We start from the raw sequence: 14,091 nt of genomic DNA on the forward strand, positions 1-14,091 counted from the left end.
CTGACGTCATCACGCCGGCGTGGACCTGATATGGGGTCGGTGACGTCAGACGGAGTCGCGCGCGATGCCGTGCTCCTGTGACGTCGCCCACGTCGGCGTGCTACGAAGAAAATTTCCGAACGTTGCTGACGCAAGGGGGATATTCACAAGGTGAGGAATCCACACGGCAGATGTATCTATCAGAAGTCCTCGTTACAATGACCACGTATAGTTGGTGTTTGCGAGGCATATTAGACAGCATGTATAGGAAATATACATGGCAGATTCCTGGAATTAGAACTGATGTGCCTTAAGTTTCGCTCTAGAGTGCATCAATGGTTGGGCTTGGCAGAGCTCCATTTGTTGGTTGTATGAGAGCGGCGGAACTGCCATTGAGAAGAGCTGGGCATCATTGTTTTTTCAAATGGTTATGGGTGTAACCAAGAGACCTGTTATGATGAACGCATCTTGTGTCTAAGGGAGTATTGTGCATTTTTTAGGTTTCGCCTGCATAGCGCTTGAGCTGTGCTGGTTAGGTTTCACTTGCACATTCCGCCCCCTCTCTTTCCAGCCTTTTTATTGGTTGCTGTGCATGTCACTTACTTTTTCTTAATTTCGATTGGCTGCAGCATATTTTCCTGCACTTTCTAATGCTTGCTTCTCGTCTGCTTCTCTTATCAGTTTCCCGTAGCCAAAATCTGCTTTGGTGGAACTGTTTTTTCATAAAGTGTTGCCTTTTTGCTTTTTTGTCTTGCAGCAGATTTATATAGCAATTTATCACCCGGAGAGATGAAGTAATTTGCCCAGATTACAAAATGTTGCGCCACTGAGTCTCGCACCAGGACCCCCAGCTGTTGAGTCAGCAGCTCTGGCCGCTGCACCACATACTCTCCAATCCCATGTTACTTGTCAGGGAGGTCTTTCCTCCGTCTCGGATGATGATTGATAAAAACAGCTTTTTATTAATTACATAGGTGAAACCGCATTATTACCCATGCTTGTTTTTTGGTAGCCTTCCCTACTCAGGGCCTGTGATTTTCACTGTGCGCTTGTGATGACTCTTTTTGGCAAAGCACTATTCATTTTGTTATTTTGTACCCTTTCTCATCGCAAATGTTTCCAAGCCCCGCTCTTCCGTGATGTCAACGTTAGGCATTATCAACACGAACGTATGATGATACAACGCGATCATGTTGATCGTAAATATCTTAGAACGACGGTTTTACAACGCAAGTCATTTTAACGACTTGCGTTGGAGGGCGCTTGATTTAGGGACAGTAAGATTTACTATTCCAACATCAGTCTACGTACAGTAGGGAAGGTGTTGGATAGTAAATCGTACTATTCCTTAGCTTGCAGCGCCCTCCAGCGCAAGTTGTTGAAACGACTTGCGTTGTAAAACCAGCGCTGTAAACCTACTAAGGTGAAACTCCCGCGTAGTAGAGGTTGTCTCCCTAAAGTCCCTATCAATACACATTTTTATTTATACATCAACTGGGCCGCATGCAAGTCTGTTAATTAAAAAAAAAGCTCGCTAGCTACAAAAAAGAGATATTGAGGCAGATGAACTGTCCTGTAGGATGGCTCTTCATGAGCTCTTGTATGAGGTTTTTATTGTTTTTCCCTCTATTTGCAAAAAAAATACTGTTTAGTAACGTTAAAGACATACTAAGGCAGTTTACATGCATGTCCCATAGAATACCTTTTTATGGTCTTTATATAAAGTCCAATCAGCCTTTCAACACAACATGATATTAACTGTAAATATTTTGTAATTGTTTTAATTGGCATTTGTGTGCTTTTATGACTATTCACAGCCGAATGAAGTTGAATTGACTGACGTGTCGATAATGACAATTACTGAAAATATTTCATATAGGTATGAAATCATTCCTTTGAATTATGGGCTTCAAAACCTATGGTGTTTATGCAATAACAAGAGACAAACATATATTTGCAGCTGAAACAAGGCATACTGCAAATAATTAGAAAGTGAGAATAAAAATGAATGTTTCACTCGCTTGTCGTATTGTGGTCATGTAGCTATTATACTAGCTTGTCTTCTTACCTCTGGACTTGGAATGTTTTGCTTTTTCCCACGAGGAGCCTCAAAGAACAGCTGCTCCTTCGCACCGGTGTTTATCTGTAAGAGTTTACCTGCGCAAAGAACACAAGCACACGCATAAGGATAGGTATTAACAACACCTATTTTAAGAAGCGTCAATGTAAATGTGTATGTTTCTTGGTTATTTACCTACCCATTAATATTTCTTACAAAACATATAAGGACAGAAAAGTTGCATAGCCTTTTTGGTTCCCTATACAATGTTCACAATGATTGTCTACACATTTAAGACAATTTGAGTTTCCTAAAGCTGAATTGGTTTCTGATTTTACACCTAGTAAAGACATTGTGAAACATGTCAGAGCTAAAAAGCCAATAAAGTAGCGTTGAATGGCATCCTGGGCTGCGCCAGCTTCTATAATTTGTCTGTTACCCTCGCAGGACTCATGGTTTCCACCTCTTAAGATGCTGCAAAAAAGGTGCATTATGATTGACAAAGACGTATGAATGGTAACAACAGTCTGGTTGCAGCGCAGAAAACCTGTTGAAGTACTTAAGGTTGCTATGCAGCAAAGTCAGAGTTAGTCTGACTACATACAGATGCCAGCGCATACTAGAGGGAGACATGCAGTATTTACTTCAAGTTGTACTCATTCCCTACTAAAGGATAAAGCGGCGAGTAGAGTGGTGCTCCTTGGCCGTTCTAGCATTTTGCTTGGCTACGTCAGAAGAGTAATGATTTTCCTCTGATTGTCCATGTGGTCACAGTGAATATCGGGAGGTGTTGCCTCACGCTTAATTGTATTGTACAGCTTTTGCAGAAGAGCGCGGTTCTACACTCATCCTGCGCTCCTATCTTCTCCCACCACCAGACAAAGTATCTCAGGGTGGACATTGTCACACACTGTAACAGAGAAAACTGTGCAGCTTACTTTAGTCATGTGTCTTTTGTTTTCTCTGTGTGTTGTAAATGCCCAAAGCCAAGATAAAAGCCACACACAAGTTGGCTTGAAACACCACCACTAATATATGGGAACTCTAGCCTAAAATGCTATTTTCCTTTTAGCATGCCAATAACTCCTTTTAAATAAATGTTCAATATGAAATCAAAAGACTATGGGCCAGATATATGTCTAGACAGACGTCCCGCCATGAGGGCGGAGTAAATTACTCCATTCACATGGCGGAGGGACCGCCAGTCAAATTTAAAAGTGTCCGTCAAGCAGGTAGTCTATATAAAGCACTGTCATGAACTGACACTCGAGTGTTCCTGTCAGTGCATCTTACTGTTTGGTGCAGGGCTGCATCAGTATGCCAAACCCTGCATCAAACGTTTTATTTTATTATTTTCAAAAAGAAAATCCTGAAAAAGAGATTTTGTTTTTGAAAATAAAAAAAGTAATGATCCCCTCGCTATGAAAGTCATCTCCCATGGTGGTGGTGGTGGGGAAGTATTATTTGTTTTTAACTCTTCTTCACTGCCAGGGTTTGCCTGGTGGTGACGGACAGTAAAAAATGGCTACATGTCCACCCATCCTGATTAGAACCATGGAACGATGCCTGGTTGCTTCTCGAACTAGGACCCTCACCCACTCCACCCAACCACACCCGCAAACGTGGCATCATCCTAGTCAGTGAGCTCACAATGAAACGACATACCAATGTAGTATCATCCACCTGCTTCCTCACCCTTTGCACACTCAGCAAGATGTTCAACTGACTCCCCATTGAAACCAGATGAAATGTCACACAAGCCCTGGTCACCAGCCGACGGGATTATGGAAATGCAGTCTACATATGAATCACTTTGCACCTTCTCAAGAGACTGCAAGCTATACAGAACTAAGCAGCCAGACTCATACTCGACCTCCTGAAATGGACCCACATCACCCCCACCTCAAGAAGCTCTACTGGCTCCCCATTAAGAAGAAATGCCAGTTCAAGATGCTGATCCACACCTTCAAAGCCCTCCAAGGCCAGGGACCAGCGTACACCAACCACCGACTGAACTTCCACCTTCTGTCCAGACACCTGCACCCCACCTCCCTCTACCTCGCTCACACCCCCCAGATCTGCTGCAGCAACAGTGGAGGACGCTCCTCCTCCTACCAAGCTGCGAAGTCATGGAACGATCTCCCATCTCACCTACAGACCTCATCCTCTCTGCTGGAATTCAGAAAAGGACTCAAGAACTGTCTGCTCAACTGATTCCCCTGCAGCAGCACTCTGAGTGCCTGGATACCCTCACGTGTGACTAGCCATGCCATATCAATCCAGATTGATTGATCTAGCCATTTCTGAGACTCCCCTTACTCCACTGAACAGCCAGAGAGGTTTGGCTTTGGCCGTGACAGTTTTCACCACCGTAGCCAAACCGAAGGTCTACCCATATTTCAATTAGGCAGGAGACCTTCATATTGGTGGTATGTGTACTCCGTTACCTTTGTAAGTCAAGTTGAAAAAAAGAGATTGCATTTAGAAAAACAGTAAGTGACATCAACTTCTTTGCACAACTCCCTTCCTTGCTGATAACAAAATGCTGCCTGTCCCCGCTATTATTTACTGTACAGGAGGAATGGGCATGCAAAAGTGCTGTATTGCAGAAATGGGGTTAGGCAAAAGTGTAGCATCGTGTCAACCTTTAAGATGGGTCCTATCTATAGTGCACTAATGAAAGTAGGACAGCAGGAGAAAAGTAATTTCTATCCAGGATGAAGAAACTGTGTTCACTTTGTTGTTTTCACAGTATTGCATGTTTCTCCTATTTAGAGTTGGTAGATTGATGTTCTTGAAATAGACTAAGGGGAGGGCTTTCTGAAAAAGAAATCCAATTTTGGATTGGTAATTACCTTTCAGAACTCTAGTGTGAATGACTTACCTCTCTTGTCCCAATCTAAGTGTGTCACGTAGCTAAAGGCTCCTTTGCAGATGCCCACTCGTTTACTGCTCATCACACTGTAAATGTCAACAAAGCTGTCATAGGAGGCCACCGCCAAGTATTTTCCAGTACCTGTAACAGATTGTCAAGAAATAACCAAATGTAATGAAATCATAAACAAATCCATTACATACCCATCAAAATAGCAAATTGCTCAAAGCTGTGAAATATCTATAACATGGGTCATAAACTTTTCAAAATTGACACATAGATGCCGATGACAGATACAGATTACTACATCAATCTTGTTTAATTGTTCGTTTGTGTAATGTTGCCTATAATGAAAGACACAAAAGGTGCTCGTTCATGATAAACCACAAATCCTAATATCAAGAGCTCTGGATTTTCATGGTCATGGGGGTTATGTAATAACAACATGTTTATGCAACATCCGTAGCTTCCTTTTACAAATCCTGTGTGTTTACTAGTCATTTAGCAGGATTATTCAGTCCCATTTGTTAGAAGTAGTAAATATATAGGCCACACTCCCTATCATTTATTTGTTGGAGAACGTCCCAAGGCATAGCTTCTCCCTCTAATTTGTCACTCATGAGACAGTTTCTGTAATTCTCTCTTCCCTATACACAGTTGGAATCCTCCCCTTCAACTTGATTCCGCCGCTCCCTTTTTAATTTATCATTCCCAACCAACTGCAATCCTTGTTGAAACTACTTGGTTGTCCAAAATTGCAACGAACCATAGACTTGAATTCAACCTGTCATCTCTCCCATCCTTTCTAAACGTTGTCTGAGGCATCTATCACCCTATTATGTGGTGCATAGAGCCTAAGGGGCATATATCTTTTATACTCTCCTCCACTGCATCAATTAGTGTAGTTGTGGTGTTTTCACCAGGTGACTGTCCCTGTCACCCACCACCCTCGTTTCCCAGCTCTGCCTCTGTCCACTCAACGATATAGAATATCAAACGTGTCCACTGTTTCTTTCTAAGACAACTTCTCATATTGACACTTTTCAATAGTCTTTGTTAGTTCTTAGACTCCCAATATGCCAGTCCTCCTCTTGATCACGTGTCACTCAGCTGGTTTGTCGAAGGGCTTCCATCCTCTCTGCCTGTAGTGCTTTTGCTGGGGGCCTCCTTATTGGTGTTCTGCCACATTGTGGCAGACATCTGGTGCTCTGCTATTTTGGGTCTTCTTCAGGCGTTTTTTCGTGCTTCGAGATTCCCCGATTCTTGGATGCCTTCTTGATTGATTTGATTTGATTGTGTGCTGAGTGCCTTACCAAGTAAATAAAATTCTGAATTGGTAACCTCAGCAGTATTGTAATGTCATGCTCCTGAGAAAATCTGAATACCTTGGTAGATTTGCATTTAAACACCATTCGGAGAGATCACCATTTTTCATTAGTTTGGACTTTAGACGTTCTTTGCCTTCATAGTTTGGTGAACCTCACTAAAATGTCAGTTAGCAAGTGGTTGGCTCTGCTGTTCATGTTTTTTCTGGGCACGCAGTCCAGTCGTGATGTAGAGCTACTAGATATGTCCATTATGGTAGCAAAAAGACCCTGCGGTATGACTTTGATATCTTTGACCCCTGCTCCCTTGAGCACCCCTCTAGTCCTCACAATATTTCTTCTTGAGCGATTTTCTAAGCCTCCCGTCTTCTCCTGTAAAATAATGCAAGCTCCTCCAATGCAATCACGCAGGCTCTGTGCTGTACCATATCAAGGATTGCTTCATCTGCATTTTCCTCCAGTGTGTTGACTCTCACCCAGATATGTCACATCTCTTTGGACGACCAAGATTCCCAGCTGCAGATGTTTTCACTGTTGGCATTTCCTTTTAGAGGGACATGGAGATGTGCTTCATACAACTAGTGGTGCCCTGGCCTTCATTTTCACTCTCTGACACAGGTTCCTCTCCTTTACCACTGCCAGAATTGTGTTCTCCTTCTTCCTGACATTTTATTATTCTGGTTGAGCTTTCCAATTGCCAAGTTGGGGGACCTACTAAGAGTTCAGTCACTTCTTCCTTTTGCGACAGCTCTTTCTAAGTGCTATACTGTATTCACCTCGCAGTGCCTATGTATTATTCATCAGGAAAGATCACCTCTGTATCACCCACTCTTAATGTTTGCACTCAGTCTTGTTTCCATTTGAGTACTATCTCTAATTAGAGGTTAGTATGGAGACTCATTTATTCAATATTATGTTTTCTGGTTTGCTTCCTTGTCTTGGAACCTTTCCTCCCTGGATACATTATGGCACCAACTTCCTTAACTGAGTCTTAAGCAAGTCTGTTTTGCAAAGTACTGTTTTGATCCCCAGCGTTCTTTTATGTGGTTTATAATAGCGGGAGATAACCCATTACACAGTCTATTTCTGCCGTTGTCTTTGATATTATGTGGCTTTGGGGCAGATTCACTGTGCATACTGTGCTCTCACCCTCAGTTTATGCTGGTATTTTTGTTGCAGGCCTTAGAAGCATCCGGTTGCACTGCTCCTCTTCCCTCTCACAGCCTAACAGCAATATGGGTGCATGCATGGGTAAGGCCCTACTTCCCACTCTTACTGTCAGACAAGCGCTCTACAGTCTCTCCTTCTTTCAGTAGTCACCATGTATTTTACTTTCTGCTGTTCTCCACATCCTCAGCCATCACAGCCAAGCCATACCCCGATTCTCTTTGGAAAGCATGCATCATCTAGAAAACATTAAATGGCTAGGCTATTGACTCCTTGAAAGATTGATTGCAATATTACCAACCTGCAACAATTTTTCATTTCTCTTGAACTGTGCTCTTAATTGAAATGTGCAAAGTTTGCTGTATAAATATCGAAGGTGGCTGGCATCCAACGAACAAATGGTCTTCCTCCAACCCTTTGGCACATCACTTCTTTTTACTGTTTTAAGCAGAATTTGAGATTTTACTTGTTGACCAAGGACAAGTAGGCTAGTATTGCAAACACTGATCTAATCTGCCCGAAGTATTTTTTTTCTTCATTTTACTGAAATGGTTAGTCAGAACTGGTTTTCTAATGTTCCATTTTCATTTCAAAGCTAAACACGGTTCGGCAATGCAAAGTCTGCACTATGAATCACTATGAATGAACGAACTAATGAAGGTGGCAATCAGTCATTGTACTGCTATGTTGGTTTTGTTTCTCAAATGTTATCTTCGTAATTCTAATTTACAACTAGCAGGCCCGCTCATGGACCATAACTGCACTGCCACTTTGTTTGTGCATCTGTATACTGCCCCACCTTCAGATCCTCCTGTCTCTGAATCCCTTGCCGAAGGCGGGAATTTGCTCTCATGAAAGGATGAGCAGGTCAGGCGGATCTTAGTGGTTACAGGCAATGGTGCATGTCTACAAATAAATAAATATTAACAAGTCAAACCTCTGAAGTTCCTTTGGCAAAGCTGCGAGACCGTATTATAATTCCTAACACCCAGTTAAACTTTCTTAAATCATTCCTCATTTTTCTCAACCTTTTTCAAGAATCATTCTTATATGATTTGTCATCGAACTTTGATCTTATCTGATTCCACAGTTACTGATGCACATTTCCTGTAACAGTTTCACAGTATAGTTTGGACAAGCTTCTTAGAATGTTCTTTGCTCTTTCATGAAGGAACACAGTCTTGTCAAGGTGTCAAGAGAACTATAAAATGATATACCGAGGCTTCAAAATATAACTGGTCCATCAGTGAGCCTCTGTCCCTCTGCTGAATGGCACAGTTGTTTTACCCCCAAAGGTGACAGCATTCATATAGCAATTTATACCAGAGTTATCTTGACGCTTATTTTGAGTTTACCAAAATGGCACCCCATTCTACCAACTGTGAAGCTAGTTCTGTTGATATGAGCATCTGTTGACTGAAAACTCATGGAATGCAGCCACCACCTCATTGTACAATGGTCACCAAACAGGAATTATTTCAGATTTTTTATTGTTCAAATTTAAACTAAGTTTTGATTACAATATGCCAAATATTTAAGTCCACCAGCTCCATGAAAGCTACAACAAATTGAGATACCTTATCAGAATTTGTTGCATGATCTTATGCATACTCTGTAGAGTATTAACTAAAAAGCTATTAGAAACCTTCAGACTTTTACAAATTAGTGTGGTCTGAGGCCCTTGCGATGTTAAAGCTACCACACTGGCAGACTCCAGATATCAGAGGGACGAACTATGATTCGCTTTTTAGGATAGTCACAATTTTAGGTGAAAAAACGAATTACATTTTATTAAACAGTGATAAAAGTATCTTCAGGTGGCACACATCACTGTACTTACCAGGGGAAAACCGAATGTCAGAAATAACATCCTTTCTGTGATGAAATGAGACCAAATCCTCAAGGGTGTCAGCATTCACTAGCAAGAAACTTCCGTCGTTCAGCCCCACTGCCAAAGCCTTGCCATCCGGAGAAAAAGCACAACATCGGCCGCCTGAAACCGAGCAAAGCACATATTAAAAGAAACACATATATAACTGGTGAAATTTCAGAGGGTTCTGAAGACAGGTTTGTTTGGAGGCCCACTCATCTTTAATGAGCAAGTGTCTTGTTCTGAATTCACGGTGCGAAGGTCATGCACAGAAATCTTACATATTTTTAATTTAGTTTCCCTATACATGGTTTTATTCCTTGCTGAATACATCCCTGTTTATTTGTCCTCCAAGTCTCACTTTAACTTTTTACTGCAATCTTTGGTCTCAGTAGTGGGTAGCTATCTATGTGTGGTGTTCGACATGCAGTCTGTCTTTTCGACTTAAGGAGGTCAATGTTCTAGTTTGTAAATGTGAAAGTAAACCCCCTTCATTTCATCTTATTGTGTGTGGATGAATTCTGTTCTCTTACGTGTTGTCCATCTTTCTCGTGTCTCTAGTTAGTCCTCTGGTGTTCATTATTCATGATGATCTTCTTCAGGTGTTTTAAAATCGAATAGTATTTGATCCTACATTCTGGCCATGTCCAGGTTCCTCAGGCCTCCTCTTGTTTCCATATGTAGCCAATTTTGGCTGCATGATCCAGCCTTGATATCTTTGCCAGCCCGTCACTATTTCACTAAGGCTAAAGACAAATCTGAAAATCTATTAGTGGTGTTTTTAGGGCATCAGATTAGAGATCAAGATTATTCCCAGCACAGAGGCTCCTGCGTCTACACTATTTAACTTCCCAGAGCTTCATTTAGAATTTGTAGTCCCAGACTATATGAAAGAAGCCTGTACTTATGTAACCATATCTGGTACATTGTGTGGCTTTATCTATCTTAAATGTGTTTATTTTACTGAGTATCATGTAGGTTCTACACACAAAACTGGATTAATTTAAAATTCCCCAGAAACATTGAGAGTTGTTTTAAGTATCTTGCTTCAATATCTTCCTGTTTGCTATTTATCTCAGACATTCTTTTTTTAAAACCATTTATATTCCATTTTTCAAAACATTAAATTCCCCTCCCAGCAGCACCCAAGAATATACAAAGCAACAAATGCAAATAACCAAATACAAGATGAGTAAGTAGCCGAAGATACAGTAAGACTTACATATATCCTAGCAACATCATAACATATCAAAAGTACATAACACAAATTTCATTCCTGTCCTTGAGATATAAACCAGTCCCTCAGAGGGGCCCAAATTTGAACACCCCTTTTCCTAGCTCAGACACCTTTGTGTGCATATACAACCCTCTCGATCTGACACACTGAGATTAGCCGAGCAAGCCAGTGACTAAATGGTGGAGGTGCCGGGTCGAGCCAGACAGTTGCCAAGCACAATTTCAATACCGACCATAGCTAAAAATAAAATCGGAGCTGATGGGAGAGCAGAGGGAAGAGCCTCTCGCTCTTGCTCCTGGACTCCCAGCAAAATCAGTTGGGGGTAACCTTGATCTGCAGGTTTAATTGTGCCTTGAAAAACGGAGATATCTCCCTTCTCTAATTTGCCAGACCTGGACATTCTGCCAGCATGTGTACCAAATCTGCCCCTATTTCCTGAAACCGTGGGCAGTTTGTGCCGGAAACTTTCCCCCATTTACAGATTTTAGCCGGGGTGATATATAGATTGAACCAGGTTTTATAATGTTGGATCTGGAGGTTGGCAGATATAAGTGTTGACCGGGCTAATTCGAAGGAAGAGTGAGCACCCCCCTCTGTTGACTGTAGTGACTTCACCCATTGAGCTGTGTGCTTATCTATATCATCCCCCATCCTATCATTTGATAGCTTATATATGTCTCCGATCTTAGGTTTGTGCCTAGCTAATGAATCTACAAGTTGAGACCTGTTAAACCCCTCCCCACCTCCCCTTTTCTTCCCTATAAAATCCCTAATTTGCAGGAATTTAAAGAATTTGTTATTTCCTAGGGACAAATTTACTTCTCAGATTTCTGAAAGTTGTAAAACTATTAACAAAAAAGAAATCCCCAAAAATAAATGGACATAAATTTGTCCTCCATCGCTTAATCTACGAGTCGTGAAATGTATCCGGTGAGAGAGGGTTATCAAAAAGAGGGGTATAGAAACTGAAGCGACCAGTCCCAAGTTTTTCCTAACATTAGTCGATATTCTGAAAGCATATTTAAGTGTCTTTTAAACCTAACATTTGTAAAATGGCCATATTCTAATTGCCGGAACAATGAGCCACGAACTGAAGCTCCAATAGTTAATTCGAAGCATGAGGGAACCATATTTCAACGGAGCTCTTCATAAGGCTGATCAAACAGCAGTGGTGTTAATTGTTGTAGTGCTGAGGCCCAGTAGTACAACCGAAAGTTTGGAACGGCCCACCACCCCGTTCCCTGGGAAGGGAGAGGAACTTCAGGGCCCTCCCCTCCGGGACCTGGCATATGCCCAGAGAAACCGTCCAATCATACTACCCAAAACCTTGAATCAATAATTATCTACCTCAAGGGGTATAGCCTTAAAGAAATACAAAACTCTTGAAGAAACATCATTTTGATTACATTGCACCTTCCTATCAGGGAGTGTCTGAGATTATTCCATCTTGACAGCTTGACTTTGGTTGTATTAATTAGTGGGCCCAAATTTCCCTTGACCACATCATCCTGATCAGCACTAATATTAACGTCCAGGTATTTTGCGTTGGGGACCACCCGTATATCCTCATACTTAATGTATTCATATATAAGTATTTGGGTTTTGTCCATATTAAGTTTGTATCCTGTGATGTTTCCAAAGCAGTCGGCCTCCTCTTCAATCTCCCTGACTGCTTCACTTGGAGCGGGGGTAACAATCCCAAGATTGTCTGCCTAAGCAAGAATTTTCGTCTCCCAGCCCCTAGTGAGCATTGGTGAAATAAAAGCAGTACCTTGAATCCGGAGGATTAAAGGGTCTATATAGAGGGCAAATAAGGGAGAGCACGGACAACCCTGCCTTGTCCCCCGCTGGAGCTTATCCATCTGCGACTCTCCCCATTAGAGACATTTTACACGTAGGATTGATATACAGCATCTTCACCCATGATATGAAATCCGCACCTAGACCCGTCTTCTCCAATATCGCCCACAGATAGGGCCAGGAGACCCTATCAAATGCTTTCTCAGCATCTAATAACAACAGCACCATAGGGTTTCCTTGGATTTTGGCCACATCAAATAGAGTGATTACCCGGCGGATGTGGTCTGTAGTGCCCATTCCTGGGATGAAAACATGTTGAACAGGTGAGACAATTTTTTTAATAACCTTGGATAGTCTTGAGGCAAAAATTTTAGCGAAAAGCATATTGGCCGAATTAATTAAAGTGATGGGCCGATAGGATCCTATTTGATTCACTGGTTTTCCTTTTTTAGGGAACACTACCATCCTAGCTGAAGCTCATGAATCAGGAGGAGAGATACCCTTATGAATGGCCAGAAATACCTCGAGTATAAAACTATTAAGGGTAGAAGTGAAACCTTTGTAAAATTCCCCTGGGGTAAAATCCATCCCAACGGCCTTTCCAGATGCTAATCCCGACACTGCTGCTGAGATTTCTTCAATTGAGATGGGTAGATCTAAGTGTTCCCGATCCTCCCTGCCCAGACTATCCATAGACACTTGATCTAAATAGGACCCAATCCCTTCCAGATCCGTCTCAGCCATGCTTGACTTGGAAATACTACACTGCCTCCAATTTTGATCAGGAAGCTATACTGCTCAAAATGAGGCAATGCTGCAAAGATGGTACATGAATGATGTCACGACTGCTGAATGCAATCTGTCCATACATTTGTATTCCATATTCTCCAGATCTTTTCATGTGTACTTTATCCCTGTATATTTCTTGTGCTGTGTGACACCTTGCATTGCCATGCGTCTACAAAGATGACTACTGGGAGTACAACTACAATAAGAATACTTTTATCATGACAACAGCAAATTTTCCACAGTCGAAGGTTGATTTTATGCAGCCTGGAGGTGACTTTTCTTCATTGGCAGCTTATTGATCACTGCCACCCTGTCTGTCCTCAACCCGCCCATCTGCTATGTAGTCAGAAATAGCTTCATAGTCGGCAAACTGTTTTTCATGTGTTCTTACACAATGAGTGGCCGACCATTTTCTTGTTTACAAACTAGAAGAAGCCACATTTTTTTGGGGAACTAGAATCTCAGGGGGAGGAGGCAAAACAGCCATCGTATCAATTTTTGTCCCATGTCTTTCATGCCGATAGGTCCTACTGTTTTTCCCCCTTTTATGTTCTGAGATTAAGGGTTGCACAGGTGACAGGGGGCCTTAGCAGCAGGCTCTTTGGGTTGCTAATCTTGATGCTGAGCTGTTCCCTTCTTTGGGTCGACCAGACTGGAAATCCAGTGTCCTCTTTTTGGATGTCACTGGAGTTGCAGATGAAGAAACGTCTTCTCCCATCAAAGTGAGAGCCACTTGCTTGTCACTGAGTCTTTTTTGGAAATGTGAAGCAAATGTTGCATTTTTTTGGGTCATAGATGTCATGAAGGTTAACAAAACAGAAGCAAACGATGCACCACTTATTGAACATTAACACAAAAGTTATAAGTTCTGTGAGCAAGGTTGTTTTTCAACTCTTCCTTTATTTATTCATAGTTAGTTTAAACATATCAAGTTGAGTAGAACAGCCAACGCATTTCGTCCAAAGAGATGGACTTCTTCATGGCATATGC

The 14,091-nt window shown here is 41.8% G+C and overlaps 1 protein-coding gene across 7 annotated transcripts in view; it reads right to left on the minus strand.

The window, feature by feature from the left end:
• EML5 (EMAP like 5) overlaps positions 1–14,091 on the minus strand; it is a 1,317,369-nt gene that overhangs the window by 522,189 nt on the left and 781,089 nt on the right. For all 7 annotated transcript variants that reach the window (XR_013600929.1, XR_013600930.1, XR_013600931.1 and 4 more), the window contains exons 22-24: positions 9,246–9,398; positions 4,923–5,054; positions 2,048–2,136 (exon numbers count right to left, since the gene is read on the minus strand). Coding sequence is in view for 4 of the 7 variants with exons in the window: in XM_078660021.1 (XP_078516147.1) it covers positions 2,048–2,136; positions 4,923–5,054; positions 9,246–9,398 (374 nt within the window). In the remaining 3 variants the exon portion in view is untranslated. The remainder of the gene's footprint in view (positions 1–2,047; positions 2,137–4,922; positions 5,055–9,245; positions 9,399–14,091) is intronic.

Source organism: Lissotriton helveticus, chromosome 9 (genome assembly GCF_964261635.1).
Source record: "Lissotriton helveticus chromosome 9, aLisHel1.1, whole genome shotgun sequence".
NCBI lineage: Eukaryota > Metazoa > Chordata > Amphibia > Caudata > Salamandridae > Lissotriton > Lissotriton helveticus.